The sequence below is a fragment of the Camellia sinensis genome, unplaced genomic scaffold, assembly GCF_055761805.1.
Source record: "Camellia sinensis isolate YWXY unplaced genomic scaffold, ASM5576180v1 Unanchor1, whole genome shotgun sequence".
Taxonomy (NCBI): domain Eukaryota; kingdom Viridiplantae; phylum Streptophyta; class Magnoliopsida; order Ericales; family Theaceae; genus Camellia; species Camellia sinensis.
The window spans coordinates 17,102,653-17,128,882 of record NW_028128987.1 but is presented as its reverse complement, the minus strand read 5'-3'; the positions used below and the strand labels follow the sequence as shown (position 1 = coordinate 17,128,882).

The 26,230-nt window shown below is 37.8% G+C and overlaps 1 protein-coding gene across 4 annotated transcripts in view; it reads right to left on the bottom strand.

Annotated features, from left to right (window-relative positions):
- The window catches only part of LOC145814250 (RNA cytidine acetyltransferase 2-like), a 28,256-nt gene extending 4,157 nt beyond the window's left edge, over positions 1 to 24,099 (bottom strand). For 3 of the 4 annotated variants that reach the window (XR_014357596.1, XM_082910859.1, XM_082910861.1), the window contains exons 1-23: positions 23,966 to 24,099; positions 19,821 to 19,932; positions 19,629 to 19,720; positions 18,669 to 18,840; positions 18,443 to 18,565; positions 17,434 to 17,607; positions 16,561 to 16,671; positions 16,314 to 16,447; positions 15,478 to 15,571; positions 13,451 to 13,549; positions 12,867 to 13,003; positions 12,535 to 12,632; positions 11,798 to 11,921; positions 11,631 to 11,718; positions 11,395 to 11,494; positions 11,262 to 11,314; positions 10,693 to 10,869; positions 10,569 to 10,606; positions 9,384 to 9,480; positions 8,999 to 9,178; positions 8,801 to 8,909; positions 8,629 to 8,698; positions 8,407 to 8,554 (exon numbers count right to left, since the gene is read on the bottom strand). Coding sequence is in view for 3 of the 4 variants with exons in the window: in XM_082910859.1 (XP_082766985.1) it covers positions 8,407 to 8,554; positions 8,629 to 8,698; positions 8,801 to 8,909; positions 8,999 to 9,178; positions 9,384 to 9,480; positions 10,569 to 10,606; positions 10,693 to 10,869; positions 11,262 to 11,314; positions 11,395 to 11,494; positions 11,631 to 11,718; positions 11,798 to 11,921; positions 12,535 to 12,632; positions 12,867 to 13,003; positions 13,451 to 13,549; positions 15,478 to 15,571; positions 16,314 to 16,447; positions 16,561 to 16,671; positions 17,434 to 17,607; positions 18,443 to 18,565; positions 18,669 to 18,840; positions 19,629 to 19,720; positions 19,821 to 19,925 (2,523 nt within the window). In the remaining variant the exon portion in view is untranslated. Of the gene's footprint in view, positions 1 to 8,406; positions 8,555 to 8,628; positions 8,699 to 8,800; positions 8,910 to 8,998; positions 9,179 to 9,383; positions 9,481 to 10,568; positions 10,607 to 10,692; positions 10,870 to 11,261; positions 11,315 to 11,394; positions 11,495 to 11,630; positions 11,719 to 11,797; positions 11,922 to 12,534; positions 12,633 to 12,866; positions 13,004 to 13,450; positions 13,550 to 15,477; positions 15,572 to 16,313; positions 16,448 to 16,560; positions 16,672 to 17,433; positions 17,608 to 18,442; positions 18,566 to 18,668; positions 18,841 to 19,628; positions 19,721 to 19,820; positions 19,933 to 23,924 lie in introns of all 4 variants that reach the window. The other variant, XM_082910860.1, reaches the window with a different exon arrangement.
- Positions 24,100 to 26,230: the final 2,131 nt, after the last annotated feature.

The window sequence follows — 26,230 nt, the reverse complement described above, 5'->3', positions numbered from 1 at the left end:
ACAGAGGAAATATTGGACACAAACGCTCTATATGAGGATGACAAATGAGAGTAGGACACAAAATGTGAGATAGGATGTTGAGTACAAGATCTCACACCCTTCCTCTTGGCAATAAGAACATCAAGATCAATGGACTCAAGAGATTCAAAGTTACCCAGACTCTCATCAGAAGCAGGAGATGGCAGTGGAGGAGCAGAAGTGGTTCCTTGTATCCAGTTAACTTGTTGTCTATCTATGTCCCGGACATAAACATGTCCGTCCCTATCCTTGGTGACATTGGGTTATATAGTCCCAGTAGAAGAGGGTGGTGCAAGAACAACTGGTTCCACCATAGGAAGCAGAGTAGAAGAGGGTGGTGCAAGAACCACTAGGTCCACCATAGGAAGCACAGGACTCACTTCACACCAAGGCTCCCCCGGAAATGAGGACGGTGACACCGGAGAGGACAAGAAATAGGACTGGGACTCAAAGAAAGTAACATCCATGGACACAAACCACTTACGAGAAGAAGGGTGGTAACATTTATACCCCTTTTGAGTAGGAGAGTAACCAAGGAAAACACACTTAAGGGAGAGAGGGTCCAACTTACCACGAGAAGAAGAGTGATTGTGAACAAAACAGACACAACCAAATATTTTGGGAAGAATAGAAAACAAGGACTGGGAACCTAGGAGGACGTGAAGAGGAGCTTGTTTTTGCAAGACCTAGGTAGGGAGACGATTAATAAGATAGGTAGCGGTGAGAACAGCGTCGCCCCAATAGGGCCGAGGCGCACTCATAGAAAAACACATGCACCGAGCCATGTCAAGAAGATGCTGATTCTTGCGTTCCGCCACCCCATTTTGTTGAGGGGTATTGGTGCAAAAGATCTGATGGATAATGCCATGAGTAGAAAAATATTGTCCTAACCTAGAATCTATGTATTCCCCGCCATTATCAGAACGAAATAGTTTGACAGTAGCCCCAAACTGAGTACAAATCATCTTATGAAAATTGCAAAACACAGAGAAAACCTCACTCTTATCTTCCATGAGATACACCCAAGTAGCACGAGAAAAATCATCAATAAATGTAACAAACCATCGATGACCTTTCACAGACATAACACGAGAGGGATCCCAGACATCAGAATGTATTAATGAAAAAGGAACTAAACTTTTATTTAAACTGGGAGCAAAAGAAGCTTTGTGTTGTTTTCCAAGTTGACAAGACTCACAAAGAAAGTCAGACACATGATGATTTGCGAAACCAGATGGAAATAAATGCTTAAGTAAATAAAAGGAAGGATGCCCAAGACGCCGATGCCACAGCCATAAATTGGTGAGGTTAGTAGAAGACGTAGTGGAAGAATAAGTAAGTTTGTCCGGTTGATCCAGGAAGTAGAGACCATTTTCTGCACTACCACTGCCAATCGTCCTCCTCGTGACAAGGTCCTGAAAAAGACAATGATCAGGAAAAAACGTCACACTACAATTCAAATCCTGGGTGAGATGACTCAAGGATAACAGATTAACAAAAAAATTGGGAACAGGGAGAACGGAAGATAGATGTATGGTAGGAGTGACTTGGACTAAACCTTTTCCAGAAATGGAAGAAACAGTACCATCTGCAATCCTAACTTTGTCTTGACCTGAAGAGGGCTTATAGGCAGAGAAAAGATCAAAGGAGCTAGACATATGATTTGAGACACCAGAATCAATAATCCAAGGCAAAGACTTATGACACAGAAAAACACAAGGAGAAGAGGCTAAGTTACCTGAGCGGGCAAAGGACGAGGAAGCTGTACTGAGAGCAGTAGAAGACCGGCGGTCCAACAATTGGCGCAAAGCATCCTCCAGCTCAGCATCAGAAGCTTGGCCAACAGAAGCAGAATTAGAATCAAGTGTATCAACGGCACTAGACTGATGAGCCCGGGAATAGGAACCACGTCCTCTAGACTGGCCTGACCGACCTCCTCGAGAACCAGACCGATCACCTCGACCCCTGGATGGAGTCCTATGAAGCTTCCAACACGTCTCACGAGTATGCCGCGGCTTCTTGCAATAATCACAGAATACAGAATCCTTAGTAGCAGACGAAGGGATGGGAGTCAGGCTGAGGCCATCTCGAGGAGCAGACAGTAATACTGAGCGGTCAGTAGAGACAGGGGACATCATAGCAGACCAACGACTCTCCTCATTCTATACCAGTGTTATCAGAGGCGAGCCTAAGCGCTAAGCGAGGCGAGGCGAGGCGAGGCGCTTCACACACCTTAAGGCGAGGCGAGGTGAAATGGTGAGGCGATGGAGACGCGAGGCTTAGGCGATGAAGCGTGAGGCGAAGAGAAGCGACGCGTCATTAGATTTTGGCCTGATTTCAGTTCGAATCATCTGGGCCCTTCATCGACTTCGTTCGAATCATCTGGGCCCTTCATCGACAAAGTTAATTACTAAATAAGAAGTCCAAACCCTAGATCGACTTCGTTCGTCGACGTCTGGGTCTTCTGGGTCTTCTTCGTCCGAAGTCGAAGCATCTGGGTCTTCGTTCGTCGACTTCGTTCCTTCTTCGGACGTCATTCCGAGGTGAGTTCCTACTTCTTCCTTTCTTCTTCTTCTTCCTTTCTCCTTTGTTCACTGTCGACTTCACCTGTTCTTCCCTTCGACTTCACAGTGTTCTTTTTTGAACACTGTCAAACCTGTTAAAATTAATTCAATTAATTTTTAAAATTAATGTTTAATTCGCAAAAATTAATTCGTAAAAATTAATTTTTTAAATTAATTCAATTATTTTTAAATTAATTTTTTTTCAATTAATTCAATTATTTTTTTTCTTATGTGTTAAAATTTCAATTAATTCAATTAATTTCCTGGTTATTCAATTAATTTGTTTAATTCAATTAATTCAATTAATTTGTTTATTTTAATTTAATTAATTTAATTCAATAAAATTAATTTTCTGGTTATTCAATTAATTATTTTAATTCAATTAATTTGTTTAATTCAATTAATTCAATTAATTTGTTTATTTTAATTCAATTAATTGAATTCAATTAATTTCCTGGTTATTCAATTAATTATTTTAATTCAATTAATTTCAACTATTTTAATTTCTTTATGTTCTTTAATGTTGTTAAAATATGTTCTTTAATTTCTTTATGCTGAAACATTGAATTGCTTGTTGGATAGAATTAATTTTTGTGTATACCATTTATTTAAAAAAAATATCTTTTTTGGTCGTCTTGATTCGATGAAGCCCTCGCCTCGCCTCATCGCCTCGCGCTTAGGCATTAGGAGACCTTGTCGCCTCGGTTCACTTTTCGCCTTAAAAAACACTGTTCTGTACATAGGCAAATGCCGCCTGAAGTGAAGGAAGAGTGTCCGTACCCAGAACTCAACCCCTAACTGGATCATACTCCACATTTAGACTTGCCAGAAATGTAAAGACCCGTTCCTATGAGATGAACTTCTTGTACCCGACAAAATCAACAGCGCAAACAGGCTTATAATCTTGCAAGTGGTCAAGGCGTTTCCAGCCGTTGGTGAGGAAAGTGAAATACTGAAGGATAGTCTGCTCCCCCTGAAGTGAGCGTTCAATAGAGCGGCGCAATTCAAATGCCTGTGAGAAATTCCCTTTGCGGGAATAGGTGGCAGCCACAGCATCCCAAATATCCTGGGTAGTCTCCATAGACAAGTAGCCCTCACCAAGTTCAGGAACCATCGAATGAATAAGCCAACTCATAATCAAAGAGTTGGTAATCTCCCATTGGTCATAACCCAAGTCAGTGGTACTAGGTGTCTGTATCCTGCCATCAACATACCCCATCTTCCCTCTACTCTTCAAAAATATAGTCAAACTTTGAGACCATGCTAGGGAGTTCTGACCATTAAATAGAGAGGTGGTGATTTTCATACTAGGGTTGGGTTTTCAGTCATGGTAGTAGGTATAATGGGACTCTCACTCCTCGGTGTTTGAGAAGTAGGGGACACACTGGTGGAATCTGCCATGGATACTATACTACTGAACCCGCAACAAAACTAGTGGCAATCACAAACCCGGAAGATGGTGGTGAAAGAACAGGCACAATGACCACTATAAAGGCATAACAAAATTAAGAAATCATTATTTATTTTTATTTTTTTTTATATAGTCATTTATTTATTTATTTATATATGGATTGATACGGTGTTTATACACGACTTTATACATGATGAAGGAGAGAGTATACACAACATAGGAGATGAGAGTATACCAGAGAGTAGATCAACGAACTAATGAAGGAGATCGACGGTCGACTGAGGAAGACGAAGGCGAGCGACGAACTGACGAGCTGAGAAGATCGACGAGCGACGAAGGCGACAGAGGAAGGCGACAGTCGGCTGAGAGACGAGGGCGACAGAGGAGATGACGGTCGGCTGAGAGACGAAGGCGACAGAGATCGACGGTCGACTGGGGAAGACAAAGGCTACAGATGATCAACCAGGTAAGTTTCGAACCCTAGAGGATCGTTGGTGCAAAGGTCGACCAACCCTAGATGAGCCGAAACCCTAGAGTTTCTGCTCTGATACCATGAAGCTTGAGTAACCAGCTTAGGGTTTGATAGAATATCATTCCCTATTTATAAATGAAGATTAGGATTTACAAGATGAGACAATTACAAGTCGAGCCCTGAGGGCATAGAGTAATTACAAACCACAAAAGCTCAGATAATAATATAATATGCTAACAAAGGTTACTTTTCTCAAGTTCAAAGGAGAACATCAGGTATAGTTACTTAGTATGTTAGTTCTGTAGGAAGACATGTCGCTATCTGTGGGAAATTGAACCCAGAGAGGAGAGAAATGTTATCCTTATTTTACTACAGGGCCAGACACCATGTTCTAGGTTTCCTTGTATCACCAACAATGCATATCAATATTTTGGCCATCTCAAGTGTCATGCAAATAAAGCTCTCAATAATAGTATCACCCCAGCGTGTCCGATATTTTCTTCAATGTGTCTAAATTAAATATATAAATTCCTAATATCAAACACTTTATAGACACTTCGGTGACACTTCTCGAACCCTCCAAACACAACTATGTGATGAATCTTTTCATAGTACCAATGTTTTTTTTTTTTTTTTATGTGATAAATAACCAAACTTTATTAGGAAAGCATCAAGATGATGCAAATAATACAGAACTAGAAGCCACAAAGACCCAACATATTAACAAATCAAATCCTCCACAAAATCTGCAAAGGCCATAACATTAGGATCAACCGAACTGGTCACCTAACTATGCAGAACCGTGAGCATCCATCGTTCCAACCAAGAAACCGAATGAGACACCCCCTAGAAAACATGCCTATTATGCTCCAACCAAACCAACCAAACAAGATGATGAGAAGCAACCACGCTTTCCGACGCCGCCTCCCAACTCGACCCCCCATCCAACTCTGCAAAACTGCCTTAATTGAAGCCGGCTGCACCAAAGCCAATCCAAAAGTCGCTACAACAAGCATCCAAATGCAATAAGTAACTAGGCAATGAACTAGCAAATGGTCTACTGACTCCGCATCGCCACAACATAAACAACACCAATTGACCAATATATAGCCATGGCGGATTAGCTTATGCAACGTCAAGATACGCCCCAACATAGCTGTCCACACAAAAAAGGCCACCTTGGATGGCGACCCTGACACCCAGGCACATTTCCACGGAAAAATAGCAGCCTCCGCATGAGCTAGTACTACATAATACGAGGAATCAGAAAACTTCCCCTTAGCCCCAGGACAATTCCATACCAAAGAATTCTGTCCATCCTTCCCAACTCGCAACTCATAAAAAAACCCAATAGCTCCACCAGTTGATCCTGCTCCCAATCCTGAGCATCACGGCGCAAAGGCACATTCCAAACAATCGAGTCCCCGTGCCCACACCTTACATCACCCACCATTACCTCACTATCAACGGCAAGACCATAAATCAAAGGAAACCGCTTCTAATAGAATGACACCACACCACCTATCTCCCTAAAACCGAACTCTATCCCCTACCCTTACCTTCAGCTTAACCCTCCTCCAAAACTCCTCCCACCCCAACCAAATCCCTTTCCAAAGACCATGGCCATGCGATTGCCTCACCTTACCTAAACACTAGCCTCCCCGCCCCACACCAAACTTCGCAACCACCGCTCTCCTCCAAAGGCGGTCCCTCTCCTCCACAAAATGCCACTACCACTGTCCCAACAAAGCAACATTAAACATGACCAACCTCCGAACCCCCAAACCCCCATGAACCTTAGGACTACAAATCCTATCCCAAGCCACCAAATGATAAGAACCCTCCCCCCAATTTCCCTATAGAAAATTCCTCTGCAACTTCTCAATCCGCTTAGCTACAGACACCGTAATCACGTAAATGGACATAAAGTAAGTCGGAATGTTAGACAGGACACTCTTAATCAACGTGAGTCTGCCACCTTTTGATAAATACTGCCTTTTCCACCCTGCCAATCACCGCTGCACACGGGCCACCACCCCATTCCATACCCCCGTCACCTTAAACGATGCCCCCAGAGGTAAACCCAGATATGAAACTGGCAGAGACACCACCTTACACCCTACAATAGTTGCCAACACCGGAGTCCGCGCCACCTCACCCATTGGAATCAGTTCCGACTTTGCCAGGTTCACTCGAAAGCCTGACACTGCCTTAAAACACAACAACACACATCTCAAATGTCCAATCTGAGCAACATCTGCATCACAAAAAATAAGCGCATTATCCGCATAAAACAAATGGGAAACCGTCAAAACTGTTGGATCCATGTTTCAAGTAGTGGTGACGGTAGGGAACCGGAGGGAACAAATTTTCATTCCAACGTCAGAATTCGGAGGAGGGTGGAGGGATGTGGCTCTAGTCATTGAAGGCTTTGGGTTAGGGGATAGATGGGTGAGGCGACTTGGTGGCATGTAAAGGACAGTGTTGTCCACATTTGGGCCAGTGTCATTGCCGGCTCGTGGTGCGTTTGGAGGGGTCAGGGCAGCTCACATGTCGGTGGAAGCAAACTGGTTTCGATTGTTGGATTGCTCACTGGTGGGTCAATTTCGGGAGATGGGTGGCAAAAGAATCAGCTTTGCTGCTATTTCTGATTGGGTTATACGGTAGTGGAAGCTCTCGGACAAGGTGGAGGTGCGCCTGCTTGGCAATCAGGCTTTCTTGTTTGTTTTACCAACACGAAGTGAGGCGGAGCCGTTCATATGTCGGCGTTGGACCATCGGTGGCTGTGATATGGAGTTGGAATGTGGAATCCTCTGGCCCTTCGTGCATCGGGCAAGACATCACCATCGGAATAGAGGGTATGGGTCCAAGTGGTGGGTTTGCCAATCCATCTTCGTGGGAAGGAGGTTCATCGGCAAATCGGCGATCAGTGTGGTGGCTTTGTGGCGATGGATGCATCGCCAGTGGATATGGGTTCCGTTCGGCTGTGTGTTAGGTGCTCTAAGAACATACCGTCGCAAGTTTCCATCCGGTGGGGTTCGTGGAACTTTTCATTGTCGATTTGGGTAGAGGCAGGGCCGACGATGGAACCAGCAGTGCTGTTAGCCATTGCGGGTGCCGATCTTCGACTAGAAAAAAAAGGACGTGATTTACGCCGTACGAATCGAAGGAAATCGAAGATCCTGGAGGTGAAGGATTATATGCAATCAACACTACAACCCTTCAAAGCCCCTGTCCCCTTTCCACAATCAATATGCTACACTGCCCAATCAAATCCACCGACGCTTCTTCTAATTTGAAAGACTGGCCACTGAGAAAAAGAATACACCGGCGGGGTCCAACCTCAAACGGCCCAGGTAACAATGTTTTGTATTCTTTGTAATTCAATTTATTTACTCTAAATATGTTTTAAAGCATTTATAAGATGAATACATCATGTGCATTTCTATATTCTATAATTTTTTGACATTCTTTAGATTATAATTATTACGTGAATGATATTTTGATGTTTGAAGTTATGGAATATATGGCTTTTAAAATTTAATTAGTTCTATGTTGTTTTTTTCATTACCTTTGAATAAACTATTTATATATTTCAGGTGCAATAAATTTATAAAAATATAAATTTGTAATGTATCCAAGGCATGCCGTGTCCTACATTTTTTTTCAAATTGACGTGTCGTCCTGTCAGTGTCAATGTCAATGTCATATTGTATTTGTGTCGTGTAACATGCCCGAGATACTTCAATCAGAGATACTTCACACACTATTCCTACAACTTATGCAACAATATAATAACATAAACAATTACTGCTCACTTTTTTTTTAGCAGCTTTACCATTAATACTAAGAAGAAATGTAAACAGTTACTATTAGGCTAGGATGCATCCATAGCAACCAAGTTTCAAAACCCACTCACAAGAAAAGTTCAAACATCTCACCTGTCCATAATCTTTACGATTATTGGTGTAAGCTTCCAACAGCTTTATATCATCTGGCGAAATAATTAACTTCATCAACATTGCACTTTCATCTTTTGATGATACCGAAGGTTCACCTTCAGAGAAGTTAATCTTTGGGTCCAAGATGCTACAAGAGAGAAGATAGATTCATGAGTGAGCTAGCATGCAGCACGTGAAAGAAGAAGTCTATTGAAATTTTACCTCATGGCAAGCTTGTAATCCAATTCCCTAAAGAACAAAGGCAACCGTCTCACAAAACACCGTTTGAAACCTGTGAAAGGCATAGAACTTAGCTGTACCATTTTGAAACATGAAAAACAGGAAGAATGAAAAAGAAAAAACCATAAATGCTATGCAAAGAAAAATGACTTACGCTGATGAAATGGACCAAGAAAACCCACTGGACCATTTCCACTGTCTTTAATCTCATCAGTATTTAAGGGCTTAAGGACCATGCAACTGTGCTCACCAGTCACATTATTCTGAAGCAACAAGATTATGAGTCATTAAACTAAAAAGTAAAGGTTATATGGATCTGAAACAAAACATAAAAAGCTGTTTATATAATTACTGGATGGTCACAAATGTAGAAAGGAGAAAACTTGTGTTTCTTCCAGAAACGAAAAAGATCAGCAGTAAGCCCAAACGAAGCACCAATATAATGAAGACTTTCAGGCAAGCGCTCACGAAGAGGAATAAGCATAGCAGGTAAATTCTTCCTCGGAGTTACTGTTTCTTCTAGCAATGAAACCTGCAGTTTTGATCAATTCTAAATAGATGCAACAGAAGAGAGAGAGAGAGAGAGAGAGAGGGAGAGACAAACAAAACAAAGCACTCACAACTAGAAAAATCAAAGGGTGAGGGGAGAGATGGGATGGGAAATGAAATTTCTCACTCTATAAACAACACACCACCCAAGTGCGTTCATATTAAACTAACTTCAGCAAAAGCCAAACCTTTTCCGAAGCTTCTGTCACATTGACTGGGACATTCATATCATCAGGTTTCTTGATGTCCGATTCACTATTAGCAGTTAACTGGCCTTCATAATACCTGTAAAGAATTGGAAATATCTTTGTTAAATATATTAATCAATCAATGCCATGACAAATCACGTGAACAGGATGAACGCCTCACAATCAATTGAGAACAGTTGTAATGTCGGTGCTTCATAGCCGACGACAAAGAAAATGAGAAAAACAGAAGAAAAAGCCAAATAGAAATGGACTACGTAGAAAAGAGGAATAGATGGAACAGAGAAGCCCAACAAAAATGTGTGACCAAAGGAGAATCAGTCGCCATTTCCTTTCTACAAAAAGTAAGTTCAGATGTATTATCTATCCCCTTTGTTGTCACAAAGCAAAAATCTATAAAAATAATAAATAAAAAAATACTAAACCTTCCCAACCAAAATAATGGCAAATATTATGATTAAAATTTCTAATGCGGTCACACACGCGCGCGCACACACACACACAAAGGTGGATTCTTTTTTCCTTTCTGTGAAAAAAAAAATAACTAAGGGTTACTTTACACATTCCAGATGGATTATTCAATTTTAGAAATAAAAAAATTAATAATTTTTTTTTTTCCCTCTTTGGGGTTTTTGATTTTTGGGTTGGAGGGGAGAGGGCATATGAAAATGACTAATCAATATTATATAGATTGCAAATATATATAAATGTACATATCGTTTGATAAGTGGATTGCAATATATGTGTACACACATATAATGTGATGACAGTTAAACAATTGTCAAAATATTTAAATTCAACATTCTATCAACACAGGTCAAATAATTAGCAACACAACGACAATTTAACAATTGTCAAATTATTCGAATTCAACATGATATTCTATACACTAAGGTAAACTAAGTTCAGGAATGTATGTTATCAAAAAATTAACTACTAACTAACTGAATCATAGCATTGCAATATTCAAATTGTATTGGATATTCAGCACGGGCATACATCTATCAATTTTGACAAAAGACCAAGCACAAAAACAAGTTTAAAAACTAAACAAACACAAGAACTCCACATATGTCCAAGGGCTTTCAGAATTCGATGGTATTAACACAACTTCATAGAGTATGACGAAATGAATTTAGAGGCAAGAGGCATAAAGTCTCCACAAACCTCGTGAGTTGGTCCAAAGCTGCCGAGCCATATCCATGCTATAAACACACAAAGTGCAATCATTAATCAATTGGCTTAGACATTGTATTTTGCAATGGTAAAAAGTGCAAGGATTGAACTTTACCCCAAGTGCGTATGGGTGCACAGCTATTCTTACAATACGAGCACCTGAGAGGGTTGGAAAATCTGTGTCTTCAAACACTTCACAAAATTTCCATGCTAGTTGATCCCCTGAAGGTTGACGACCAATACGCAAGCTTTGCAGTGCAGAATCACGAGAAATCTGTCCTTCAAGGCAGACCTGTTTGGTTGATGATTAGTACCAAATTATTATTAAGATTTTTTTTAATGAAAAGTTGGGAACAAAAAATAAAAAATAAAGATATCAATGAAGTAAAGAGCATGTAATATCTAAGTTTCAAAAAGCCAACTGTATTAGGAAGTCATTGCAATTGTAACAAACTTCGTAAAGAACATTCGTAAGAGGGAGAACTTTAATATCACAAACACTTCCACTTAAATTTAAGATATGAACCTCAATATCAACTTTAATATCACAAAGAATATTTGGAAGTGAACAAAACAAGAAGGAAAGAAAAATCATCTAATAATTGATGGATGCAAAAGGCTGAGCAATGAGAAAAAATAAGAATAAATAAAAACTATATAAAAATTGTGTACAAAGCTACTCACTTGAATAACACACAGAATATCGGGAAGGATGTTCTTAGATTCATCAACAGGTCCTGCATAAAAGCTTGCCACTGAATTCTGCTGCCTAAAAGAGAATGGAATCACATTTGGATTGTGTATAGAAGAAATATACCAAGTAACACAAATAGGTGGTGTGCTGGAGCATCAGCCATCAATTGTAAGTCATTTGGAGAATTTTTGTAGTGAGATGCAACATAAAGAGCCACCATCCGCTGTTAAAAAAATAAAAATAAAACAAAAAACAAAAAAGAAGCAACAAACCACCCAAAAAAAAAAAAAAATTGCATGTCAGTGATTATGAAAGCAAAGTAGATTAACTTGTTTTAAAATCTAAAATGTTTCAGGTACCTGCAGAAATGCTTCACTTTCTCTGTGGAAGGAGAACAGAGTATCTCTATTAACATAGTACAAATTGCATTCACTGGGATGGGGGAACCTAATAGTTCAAAAGATAAACTTGTCACCATTGGAGGAACAACTAATTCTTATATGCTTTTAAACAGACCGATTCTAACCTGCTGATTGGAGGGATCGAATTTGTAATATCGAAGCAAAGTAAACTGTTGAGCCAAGTCTCTATAGGATCCCCAGAAGCATATCTGATGGATTCCTTAAGTTCTAATTTCTGGAAAAACCCAACTGTAACAAGAAGGTAAAAGTATATGATCTCTCCGTCTCCACATCAAGGAGCAAAAAAAATGAAGAATCTTCATTATTGCTACCAATTTTATCATACTGGATAGTGACGAGCGTAAGGCATATCAACTTTTATGAACTAGACCGAGAACAGTTAATGAAGGTATTAACTATTTAATGATCTAATCTCATGCAGCCAAACAAGAAAGCAAAGCAGCACTGAAGCTAAGGACTTCCTCAGAGTATCATATGACAGAACTAAGCCTTTTACCAATTAATTGTCCCAACAATGGATGCCAAATTCCTCCACATTACATATCCCATATATTTTTTCTCACTGTAACAGAAACTATTTATCATACAAATCATACTTTTAGCTTTTGAAGGCAAAAGCATGAGACATCTTTACTACCTAAATAGACATAGTGTAGAAGGGTAAGTGACCCTAATTATGTCATCATCTACAAGCATCACACTGACCCCTCCCCACCATGGCCATCAAGGCACAATGAATTGGGCAGAATTCAAACATTCAGCAACGAATAAGCCTCAAAAGCCAACAATGTAAGGAAACTATAAATGTCGCCATAAATAGAAGCTAGAAATTAATTCGTACCATTGTGACTGTCATTATTGCTTGAAACCTTTGTCTGACTTTGCTTTTCCAAATGACTAAGAAGCTTCAATGACAAAGAACGACCAGTGCCTTCATATCTGTAAAAGAAAGAAAATTCATAAATATTCCATGTAACACAATCAAACTAAAAACCAAAAAACAAAAACCAATGAGGTTGCTATAATGTAGACATAATGGGAGAAAAGGGGGGGAAAAGATATATGTGCCAAACAAAATGCCATTTATAGCACAAAGAAGTCATGAGGAAGAGACTTAGACAAACACAGACAGAAAGACAAGCACAGAGATGGAGACAGGGATGCACATCATACCCGTTCACCGTAGATGACAGAAAAACTAAGTACGGCCCGAGCAAGGTCCTAACCATAGGTAGAGGAATGGCAGCTGCTTCATCAATAACCAAAAGTTCAACTTGAGAGAGTTTTACATGGTCATGAGGCTTGATATACTGCATCAAAAGCACATTCAGATTAATGAGACAACATAAACGGAGATATAATTTCAAATATCAATATACAATGGCAGATCCAGAAATCAAGCTTAGGAGGGGCCAACAATTGCACAAGTTGGTTCAAGTTGAGTTAAAATCGAACCCACCAACTGGACAAAATGAACACCAAACACAAAATTCTAACTTCCACGTTCATGACAGGCCAAAAGAAACTTCAAAAGGAATGAATAACAAAAGAGAAAAATAGCAAAGGGCAATGCACCAAGAAATGGTACACCTCTTTCAATTTACTCATGCACATCGCACAATCTTAAAACGATAAAATATCGTATGCAGTTGTGTTGCAAGTTAACTTCAGAAAAGAGAAAAAAAAAAAAATCGACTCACAATATATAAGATCACAAATAACATATTGTTACAGAAGAGAGAAACAAGTCTATTTACCTGAACTGTTTGTCTATGCTGCTTGAATATGTTTATTTGTGTAATTGCTTTCTCATAATCAGGATTACTACTCCTCAGCAAATCATAATGCAAATGCTCCTAAAAGGAATTATGAAAAACAAATCAAATAAAATTAAAGAGTGATAGAGCGTAGTAATAAGGTCTTCAGAGCATAGGAAAAAAAGCAAAAAACAACTATATAATTAAATTCATGACAGGATGCCAGTGACACATGACTTTTTTAAGGGAAAATGGTGCACTTTTACAGCCAAGGTAGTTATTGTTCATGTAGTCCTTCCCCATTCTTTCAATTACATGACAATGATTATTTGCAGCCAAATTTATCCAATAATTAGTGCATCTGGGCTCATTTTGTTTAGAAACAATTTACCAGCAACAATTTCCCGCTCTACCGTGATAATAAGAGTGCAGTCTAGATTGCTCAAAACTGTCTTCCTTGAGCGAACAAGGCACATAAAGAGTGATTGTCATTTTGTTTATCAGAGTCTTCAGTTGGGTACCACTGATCGATCTTTTCTCTTCCTTGCAACTAGCAGACTTCTTCATTACAATTTAGTCCTTAGTTTTTATTATGGTTTGTTTTGTGTTTATATGGGAAAACTAGGTAATTATGTGTAAGGATGTTATTAGCAATAATACAACACACAATTTCCCATCACATCTACCATGAGAAAATTTAATCTACGGAAGTCACACAAAAGTATTTCAGGGACTTGTTATAGTTAGTCTCTTTCAAGATGCCTGCTAGAAACTAGGATCTCTCTGTATAGAGGTGGCATACCAAGGGCTGAAACTCAGGCAAGCTGGCTTTGGAGGTCAGCTAGAGAGGAATGAAACACAAAGCCCAAGGCCCATCATAACAAACCTCCTATTAGTTCTATCCAATTAGTTCCATTTCAAATTCAAATTCTACTTAGATGGGGTTACGTTAGCACCAATTGAAGATAAGTTGAGAGAGAACGGGCTAAAATGGTTTGGTCATGTATAACGAAGACCTGTAGATGCAATGCAACAGTAAGGAAGAGTAATATGATCACCATAAATGGAAACGTTAGAAGGAGACGAAGATCTAAACTAACATAGGATGCGGCAGTAAAAAAATATATGAATTTATTTAATTTAAATGAGCATAGACCCCTTAACAAAGCAGAATGGCAAAAAAAATTGATGTAGCCAACCCCACTTGATTCGAACACAAGGCATAATTTGGTTTGGTTTGGTTTGGTTCGGTTTGGTACTTATGCCATAGTTCTACAATTATAATATTTTCTTCCATAAGAAAACCATGCTTAATTTAAAAGAACCTTATCATCTTAGATTTTCCTCCTCTTCTTACAAACAACTAAAAAATAAGAAGGAAGAGAAAGGGAAATTTGACGTTTTAGGGTGTATTCATCCTTTATTGGGAGTGACAAACATTATTGTGGCCAATTATCCAATCTCGTGCAAGAATATTTTTGGTAAGTTCATAAGGGAATGATGGACCCTTCTTCAAACCCCTCCACTGCACTTGTTTCAATAGTTAGAACCAAAATATGCCGTAGATTTTCATACTATCACACACCAGTGATCCACATTCCAAATAGCAACAATATGGTACATGTACTCCTAAAATCAAGAGCATCAAAATTGGACTGCTAAAGAACGTTCAGGATGTTATATTTCATTAGTCAATGATATATTCCAATTAACTCAGTTATCGATTATTTAAATTGTCCTTGTTCTTTCCAGAATTCATTACCCCTTTTTCTTCATAAAATTATCATTTAGCACAGGAACCATAAAAAATTTGTACATGTAAAAAATAAAATCCTGAGAACACATAAATTAGATATAAATGTAAATAACATATACCGTCTAAAATCTAATAATAATGAAATGGATGAATCAATTTATTGAAAAGAAAATGAAAACATGAATTTCACAAAAGCCTATAATACGCTACAATAGACACAACATGCTCGTTGCCACAAGTATCATTAATGACTCAAGGAGATACCACAAACCTTGTATTCCAGCACATGCAATCCCCTACAAATGAACTCAAACAGAGACTTCAAATTTTGCGGTGTAGGAGCAGTAACAAAGATATTTGAGTACCTACATAAAACCGTAAGCTCTTCAGAGAAGAATATGATAACAGAAATCAGTGGCGGAGCTAGTAAGAGACTTCATTTTTTTTTTGTAATCTATTAAACACTTACAGCAACAGCAACAGCAGCCCCCCACACCACGTGCGGCAGGGCCCACCCAATTTCCAAAGTCTCCTAAAACATTTACAGGAGAGTTTGGTTTTCATACCTTGCTGACAGTGCTTCATTTTATTTATTTATTTTGTTATTTGTGCTAAAATTAGGGATTTGATTTGTGTTAAAATTAAAAATATTGATTTGTAGTGATTTATATTTAAATTAGGGATTTTGATTTGTTATAATTTGTGTTAAAATTAGAGATTTTGATTTGTTGTGATTTGTGCTAAATTTAAGAATTTTGGTTTGTGTTGAAATTGGAGATTTCTATAGCTTGGTTGTCTACATAGAGAGATGTTTTTTTATAACATTGATAATGATACTATCATGGAAAACTTTCAAAAGATGAAAACTTGTCGGGGTCAATTGTAAAAGTTTACAATCAAAACCTTTTTGTAATGAATATTTAAGTTTTTTTGTTTAATACTAGCTTCAAAAATTATTATTATGCTATTTTTGTTGATTAGGGAAGAAAAATTTTGAGATTGTAATTAATAGGTGCCACCCCCTATATTAAATCCTTGGCTCCGCCACTAACAGATATCTGAAATAGATAGGCTACTCAAATAGTTGTGTCATAGTGTCTAACGCACCCTGAGGCAATAGCCCCTGCAATTCCTAAGCCAAGAGCCGCTGATTTACCTCGCCCACGTGGGGCAGTAAGTGCAGTAGTGTTCTGGGGTCTCTTGTCCAACACAGCATCAAGAAATGTAGAAACTGCTTTACCCTAATTGACAAGAACAAGCAGAGCTAAGCATGGCTAGTCCCTTCAAAGATTTTGGCAATGAAACCCAGTAGACTTGCTCAGATCAAATGATAACTAATAACAGTGATATTTACCTGGTCAAATGTTGCACACATCCCAACCAATGGACCAACAGGGAAAACATCATGAAGCTGCTCCTTCAAATACAATAACTCTTGCTCTGCTCCCGGTTGAGAATCACATCCCTTCATTAAATAAAAGTAGAGAAGAAATGGAAATCAAATTAAAAACATGTCACCAGGAGAACCTAAATACAAACTAAAAGCAAACAAATGAAGTAACCATTATGCAGTTACTCAAAAATTTAAAATTTGATGCCAACTAGTATATCTTCTTAAAGTCATCTTCAAAATATAGAACAAGAAATGAAATTATGCTACTTAGTATACCCACTAGGAGCCAACACAAGATCCCAAACGGCTAAAAAATTTGTTGCCAAGTCCTATACCTATTATCAAATTGAATATCATTCCTGCCATTCGAAACCTGGAACGTATCATTAATAACATACAAGAAAAATTCTTAGCTTTGATGACCACTAAAAGTTAACCTCAAATATTTAAGGGTTGCCTCTTCACAGTTTTTCAGTCTTCTAAACAATTCCAATACAAACAGAATGCAAAGTCAAGTAAATAAATTTTTAACAAAAAGGATTAATAACAAACAAGATGAAAATAACCAAAAGAATTAAATGTCAAAACATTACTTTAAGGTTTGCCTCTTCACAGTTTTCAGTTCATTTTGTACACTTATATTTACTGAAATAAAATAAATTCAATGTAATGACATATTGCAAAATAAAAAGGATGGCATAGGTTTTAGCTAAAGTTTGCCAAAAGATACTTTTCAAGAGCACAAAATAAATAAGGAAAAAAAATTAAATAAGAAACAAGTAAAACATTAAGCAACCTTCTACAGTACACAACAAAACAAAACAAAAAACTGGCCTCAATGATGGATGACACGGTCGTTGACATCACATGAGAAGAGATTGGCAAAATGTTAAGCTCATCATCCACAACCAGGCATGTTGTGCATGATGCAAGAGAAAGCAAAAACCGTTCATTGAAACGAGGAACTATCTCAGAATGTGATTCTGTTCGAAACCTTTCATGAATATCCTGAAAATAGCAAATAATAATATTGCAAAAAGATTATACATGAACGTTAATATGAAAAACTAAATGAGAAATGCTTCTGTTGAAAATCACTAGAACAAGTATCAGCGATTTCATTTTAACTTATTGCGAATCAAATGAAAACATATTAAATATATATATATATATATATATGTGAAAAAGGATTGATGATAGAGAACATTGTCAAAATGCCATAAAGAATCCCCCATGCAAACTTTCGATGTGAGACTTAGCACGCACCAAAGCAGTCAAGGATGTTATAACTCTGCCTTATCATGAAGGGCACAATTCAATTAGAATCAGAATCGATCACAAGTACCATGACTGGCTCATGATCAACCCCAAAAAAGAGCTACCCCCCATGATTGGCTTGTGATCACAAATACCACTATTGGCTTTGATACCATAAGTAAGAACCTCAGGAACTCACTCAAAAGGGCTAGGGATGTCATTAGGGTTCATTACTCCTTTTTATATACCCCAAGATTCCCCACACAAACTTATGAAGTAGGAGGGGAGAACGCATGCACATAAAGGGGGCAAATGGATCATTACAAACAACTTTGTCAGGTTTCCAACATATAAAAATGACATCAGCCCTCATATGCTTTTAAGTGAAATCAGCATTATATGCTATCTTCAACCATCTTCCTTTATGGCATTAAGTGGCCTAGGAAAGGGCCAACCAAAAGACAAGTACTACCAAACATGAAATTTAAGGTATGCTTCTAAAGTACCAATTGAACATGCAAACCCTCAAGGTGTGCATGTGTGTGTGTGTGTGTGTGAGAGAGAGAGAGAGAGAGTAGTAACAAACCATAACCATGGTACAGAGACTGCTTAGTGAAGAAAGTGAACGAAGAAGCAACACCACCAAACCACCACCTTCCACTGTCTCAATGGTTCTTGCAAGAATATTAGGTGTCAAAGCCTCAAAGTCCTAAATCCATTTAAGCAGATAAACGGGTCAACCAATTTCTAGCATCACAAACATTAAGTAAAGTTTATATTAGCATATACAAATACTTGGTTAAAGACTGAACCTGTAAAATGCACATGCCATATGTGTTTCCAAGGATTCTATCAGATTCTCCGTAGAAGCAATAGGAAACATCCCTACTTTCAAGAAAAAGTGAAAATGCATCAACCTTTTCAGGATCAAGAAGACCTCTTTGCATTAACTTCTTGAGCTGCTTCGTACGTTTTCTCTTGTGGCTGATAATAAAAGAAAGAATTAGAAAATTAAACAACATACACCACTTCATCACTATAAAAAGAACAAAAATTAATGCTATAAAGGCCAGTAAAATTATGTGTGTAAGTGTAAAGATATGAAACATAAAAAATTGGCAAGCAAAAGATCTTCAATTTGTATGCAGACAATACAGATTATAACAGCCTTAAGCGAAATTTGTGAACCCAAAATGTGAACCACAGCAGACAACAAAAGTCTTAACTCAGTCTCAGCCCATTGCAAGAGTAGTGATTGAGGTAGGCTGGGATGACAAAAAATGATAAGTCCACCACAAAATTATCCATTATAATAGAGCATATTGACAAAAGATAGAGAGCTTGACTGAAAAACTTGTAACGTATGCAAATAAAATAACAGCAGAATTTAGATTATCTGTGGGTGAATCTCAGAGGTATTAGTACAAAATTCAGACAGTCAAACTCAGAACCAAGCCCAAGCCAGGCATGGTTCGGCATGTGGGAGGCAACATGATGGTCTGGTCCCAACAATCTGTTGTCAATAGCCACACCCTTCATCTACAAGGATTAGAAATTTGAACACATTCCATCAAACCCATGCTTCCGATTGTTTAAATTTTCTGGAATAAAAGAATATAAGATTATAAATGCTTCTCTAGATGGATAATTTAAAGTACGCATTTGGCTTGTGAATAGACTTAAACAAATTAACTTATCAATAACGAGAGACTAGATTCAAACAAATTAATATCACAAATTCATTTATATTTATTAAAATTGTTTTAAAGTACCTGCTAAGTTCAAGTTTCTCCTTGTAACACCATAAGACAGTTGGGCGGGATTTGATGTCTGCCTTACTTAACATGTAGTGGAGATTTACAATCTGGAACAGGCATGTATTTATCATACACAGAAAACTGATAAAGTGAACATATATAGTAGATGAACAAAAGACATTAATCACATTAAAATGAGAATTGAACCTGATCACGAGATTTATCACCAATAATGACAAACATGGACCTATGCCTTGTCTTTACTCCATTTTCAATCAAAGTCCTGATACGCTCATCAACCTTCTTCCTCATGCTGGACCTGAAAATAAGATTGGTAAGAACTAAAAGCATTTTATGACATACAAGTTTCCACTTGTTAAATTTCTAAGTAGGCTAAAGTACACTCTCTATCTCTTAAATAGTTAAGATAACAAGAATATCAAAAGTTGGTTCACACCCAAAACCAAAGCGACCTAAAATCATTTAACTTACAACTAGCATTCATATTCTCCCAAGTCAAGATCCTAATTCATCTAAAGAAGTAACTAATAAGAAAAACCAAATTAATAAGTCACCTAAATCTGTACACATTATTGTTTTTGTTGTATCCATGCAGCCTATACTGTGAACGTTATCAAAACCAAGTAGAAGATCAAATAATAAGGTTGAAAAGAAAAGCAAAATAATATGCTTGTGCTTCTAAAAACACACCCTAGTTATTTTCTCACTACACACCACCAACCACCACATCATCACCACCGGCTTCCGCCACCGCTTTCCACCTCCGCTTGCCATCCCCCAGCCATCACCACCACGACCTCCGTCCAAAGCCACCATCGCAGTCCCCTGCAGCCCCCTAACCCCACTACCCTACCACCCCTCATCCTTGCAACCACCACCATTGCAATCTCCACCCTCTGCGACTCACCACCATCACAATGCGCCAAACGTCACAGATAGGGGTGCAACCGGGGAGGGGTTGTCTAGGCTCAGGCCAAGTTGTGTTGAGAGGTGCCTAAGCCTGAGCATCAACCGATGTTATCTATCCAAGTCTGGTGTCAACTCAACAAATTAAATTCAGGGTAGCACAAGTTGCCCAAATTGCCTTAGCCAACTAAAATCCCTAATTTGGTGAGTCTACTGTCATAGAAGTAATTCCAAACCCAATCCATAACAACCTAATAAATTCATTACTTTTGTGTCTTGAAGTCATTACTTTTCTTTATCCTTCCATTCCTTCTTCTTCAATTACACTGAATTGTAATTGGAAAAGTTTGAGATCCCAGACTTACCCACCCAATTCTGGATGGGTGATTGTGTGATAGAAATCAAATTTGTATAGTGTAAGGTTCATGCGTAGAATAAATTTGAACGACAAGATGATAATTCTAGATAATTTCTGAGTAATTAAGTATGGGTTTATAGTATCACTTCTTCTAATTACATATCTGAAAGTTGTAGATTTTGAAACACACCCATCTGGTATGCAGGGGCCTATGAATATATGTATAAGATAGACAAAGTTGGTATTGTTTAATTGCACTTGGCCCCCCAAATTTTTTTATATATTTACCTATATATTATATTTAAATACACATAACACTTGATTTTTTTTTTTTTCATAAAAGTAATTAACTTTTTCCTCTTTTCCTCCTCGAGCCGACAAACTATTTTGGTTATATTACAAAGATAAAACCAAGCCAAACCAAACCAAGCCAAGCCTTAAGTCCCATCAAATTGGGTCGGCTACATAAATCCTTCTTCTCCACACGGCCCTATTAAAGGTCATTTCGTTAGTCAAATTAAGTAAATCCATATCTTTATTTGCAACACTAACCAACGTTAATGTAGGCCTACCCCGTCCCCTAACACTTCCATCTACCTTTACAGTATCGCATCTCTTCACTACTGCCTCTGTTGATCTCCGTTGAATATGACCACACCATCTCAATCGATTCTCTCTCAGCTTATCTTCTATCGGTGCTACTCCTACCCATTCCCGAATACACTCATTCCTAATTCTGTCTTGTCTAGTCTTGCCACACATCCACCTTAGCATTCTCATCCCAGCCATACTCATCTTATCTACATATTGTTTCTTGGTTGCCCAACACTCCGTCCCATAAAACATCGCTAGTCTAATAGCCGTTCTATAGAACTTACATTTAAGTCTAGTGGGTATTCGTTTATTGCACAGTACCCCAGACACACTTCTCCACTTGCACCATCTCGCCTTAATCTTATGGACCACATCCGCATCAATCTCCTCTGCTATTATGATAATCGATCCTAAATAACGAAAATGCTCACTCTTAGGCAGTTCTTGATTCTCAATCTTCACTTCTCATCTGCTTTCATTGTTACTGTTACTAAATTTACATTCCATATACTCTGTCTTAGTTCTGTTTATTTGGAATCCTTTAGATTCAAGAACTTTTCTCCAAATCTCCAACTTTGTATTAACTCTTTCTCTAGTCTCATCCACTAGCATTATATCGTCTGCAAAAAGCATACACCATGGCATGTCATGCTGGATATTTCTCGTCAACTCATCCATAACTAAAGCAAAAGGATAAGGATTTAAGGTAAATCTTTGGTGTAGCTCTACAGTGATAGGAAATTCATTTGTCTTCCCAGCAGGCGATCTAATAGTGGTCACCACCCCTTCATACATGTCCCTGATCACATCAATATAACCTTTTGTCACCCCTTTCTTCTCTAACACCCGCCATATTATGTCCCGGGGCACTCTATCATATGTTTTCTCAAGGTCGATAAATACCATATGAATGTCTCTTTTCTTTTCTCTATACTTTTCTATTACTCTCCTCAAAAAATAGATTGCTTCCATTGTTGACCTACCAGGCATAAACCTAAATTGATTCTCTAACACCTCTGTTATATCTCGCAATTGGCGTTCTATCACCCCATGCCACACTTTCATTATATGACACATTAGTTTGATTCCTCTATAGTTGTTGCAATTCTGTACATCTCCTTTATTTTTATAGATTGACACTAAAATACTCTTCCTCCACTCATTTGGCATGTTCCTAGTCAACAAAATTTTGCTAAACAATCTAGTCAACCAAGCAACCCCTTTTTTTCCAAACACTTCCAAGCTTCAATAGAGATATCATCTGGTCCTAAAGCGTTATTCGATTTCATCTTCTTAAGTGCAATCTCTACTTCAAAATTTCTAATCCTGCGATAGAGCTTATAGTCTTGATTTATCGTATTACTAGCTATTTTTTCCCCTATTGCCGTACCTCCATGTTCCTCATTTAATAATTTCTCAAAATAGTTCCTTCATCTTTCCTTAATCTCTTCATCTCTCACCAATACCTTAGAATCCTCACTCTTGATGCACTTAACTTGATTAAAATCTCTTGTTTTCCTCTCCTGTATCTTAGCAAGTTTGTATACCCTCTTCTCTCCCTCCTTACTATCTAGTCTAGTATATAGTCATCAAAAGCTTTCAACTTAGCCTCTCTCACTACTTTTTTCACCTCCTTATTAGCCAATTTATAGCTCTTAAGGTTTTCCTCAGTTCTATCATTTTGCCACTTTTTAAAGCACTCTTTTTTTGCCTTAACTACCGCTTGAACATCTTCCCTCCACCATCAAGTTTCCCTAGAGCTGAGTCTCGTTCCTTTCGACTCTCCAAGCACTTCCCTTGAGATTCTCCTCATACAATCGGCCATCCAGTTCCACATAGTGTTAGCATCATCTTCCAAATCTCAAGTACCTTTCTTATCCATTCTTAAATATTTCTAATTTATTCCTTTTTAGGTCCCACCATCTTGTCCTACAACACCCACCATCCTTTCTAGCTTGGTATTACTCTCTAAAACATAAATCTATTACCAAAATCCTATGTTGAGAGGTCAGGTTCTCTCCAAGAATCACCTTACAATCATTGTATTTTAGGCGGTCTACTTTTCTCACTAAGAAGTAATCTATCTGGCTCTTAACTGACCCACTTTTAAAGGTTATCAAATGCTCCTCCCTCTTCTTATATATAGTATTGGCCACCACCAGGTCAGAAGCCAACCCTAAATCTTAGTTACAAAAGGACATAAAATATACACCTTTCGCTATATGTACTATAATTTTTTACTTCCCTTAATTATTTTTCTCATTAGTATGAGAAAAATTAGATACAGCATAATATACATTTATGTATTTGATGAATTATGTGATATTATTCTAATGACATATTTAAAATATTCTCATTATACAAAATATAATCACCAGACAATATATAATCATAGGTATTCTATAGACTCGATTTTGTCAACGAACACATACAAAGAGGCAGAGAGAGAGAGAGAGAGAGTCTGTATATCGACCTATACGGCTTCGCCTCGCCTCGCCTCGCCTCGCCTCGTCGAGAAACGGAGTCCTCTCTTCGCTGTTGTGTCTTCTGTGACAGTACGTGTAATTCGCACTAAGAGAATAGTGCGTGAGAGTTTGCGGGGTAATTCTATTTTCACATTAATTTCTATCCACACACATCCTTAGCCAAGTTTGACAAGATGTTAAAAAAATAAAAAATTATTCAAAAAGTTAAAAAGTTGAGAATTGATGGAGATTCTCTCCAATCACCACCCCACCACCCCCACACACATGTGGCAAGTGAAACAAAAAAAAAAAAAAAAAAAATTATCAACCAATGAGAGAGAGAGGGAGGGGGTCAAAGGGGTGGAAAAAAAAAAGGTCTTAAATATTTTTGTAAAAAGTTATCACTATTTATCAAAAGTCAAAAATTACGGTTACACAACTCCCAATTATAATTTTTCCCTACACACTAATTTATACAATTTTTTAATACACATTTTTTTATAAAAAGTCAAAAAGTTAACTCAAATAACCATATTTTTTTCTTCAACTTTTTAGTCTAAAAAGTCAAAAAGTACACTTATTTAGGACATCCTAAACAACCCCTTAATGAATATTTTTTTTTATACATACCTTATAAATATATAAATTCTCAAGTATATATATATTTATATTTTTATATTACTCTTATTTTTAATCTTAAAACCCTTAGATTATATTTGGTTTCAATTTTTGAATAAATTTTTTATGGGAAAAATATAAATTAATTTGATAAAAATAAATATTAAAAAAATATTTTTAAATTTTTAATTTTTAATTTTTTTTGCCCCTAAAAAGATCGAACCATATTGAAATAAGAATTTTTTTTTTTTTTTTTTTTTGTGAAGACATATTCTAACACTATACTTATAAACAGAATCCTTTTTTTTTCATTCATCCACTCATCATCTATAGTCGTTGACGCCACTTTCAATCTTCAATCACCACCACCATCGCCACTTCTAACTCATTTCCCTCCATTTTAAACCTTCACAGTCAACATTGAGTAATTCGTGGTGAGAGACTTGGGGAAGTGTATGATTCATGGCAGAAAGTGATCGCAAGAGGATAAAAAAAGAGGCAACGGGAGGGGATGGTGGATAAGAGAGGTGGTGCTGGCGATAGAGGATGGTTGTGGCGTTTTAGAAATAGGGTTTGGGTAGAAGAAGATGAGGGTATTATGGTATTTTTATTTTAGGACAAAATTGTATTAATGAAAATTTTTATTAAATTTGTGAACTGAGTGAAATTAATGTGTGGAAATAGAATTACTTGAGTTTGCGTGGTGTCAAATACCATTTTTGCCCCAAACAATGCCAAATACCATATTTGCCCTATCATGTCGTTACCCTTCCCTAATAACTCACACTTTCGCATTCTCATTCATCTACCCCTACCTTTACACTCTCACCTAACCTCTACTTCCTTTGCATTCATTCTTGTTTAGGATTATTTTGTGTGTGTGCTGATTTCTGACCACACTGCCAAACAAGTACTCAGCTAGAGAGTATCGGCAAAATAGATTTTGCCCAAACAACCTGTCACAGAAAGATAAGACTCTGGCGGTGGTTCATCCACTCAGGGGTACTCCAACGATCAAGTCATTATTCAATTATCTCTCAAAAATAGTAAGCAGTACTTAACTCATTAGCCATAATACAAAAAGCGTACCTCAGACCCACGAGAGTGCCTTACTTTTATAGCCAGCACTTACCTAATCCCTATAGAAGTCTAGTTTCAATGGACTCCGGCTCAATGCTCATCTTGGACTCTCAGCCAGATAGAGATACACTCCCCAAGAGTTTTATCTTTATCCAGATTGAGGTCCTCCCCCACTCTAGGACTTTTATCCTTTATCCGTTTATCTTGGATTCCGGTATCTCAGTAGATAACCTCGGCCTAGCCGAGATAACCTCGGTGCCATGACCAAGACACGTGGCACCTCGGCTAGCACTTCAGTGTTGTCTTGGCTACATGTTGTCATTCACAAAAATATGTCCCTACAACTACCCCCTAGGTTTTATTACCTCGGCATCCTGAGGTGATGTAACCTATATTGTTGTTCGTATAACACATCAGCTAGGACTTACTCCATCATTCATGATTGAAATCACCACACATCGGCTTCTCATAACTAAGACTCTACAGTCTACTTTATTAATGACCAAGAACCAAGGACCAAATTTTTTAACTTCCTTAACCGAGATCGTCCCTCTAGCCGAGGTTCTCGCCCACAT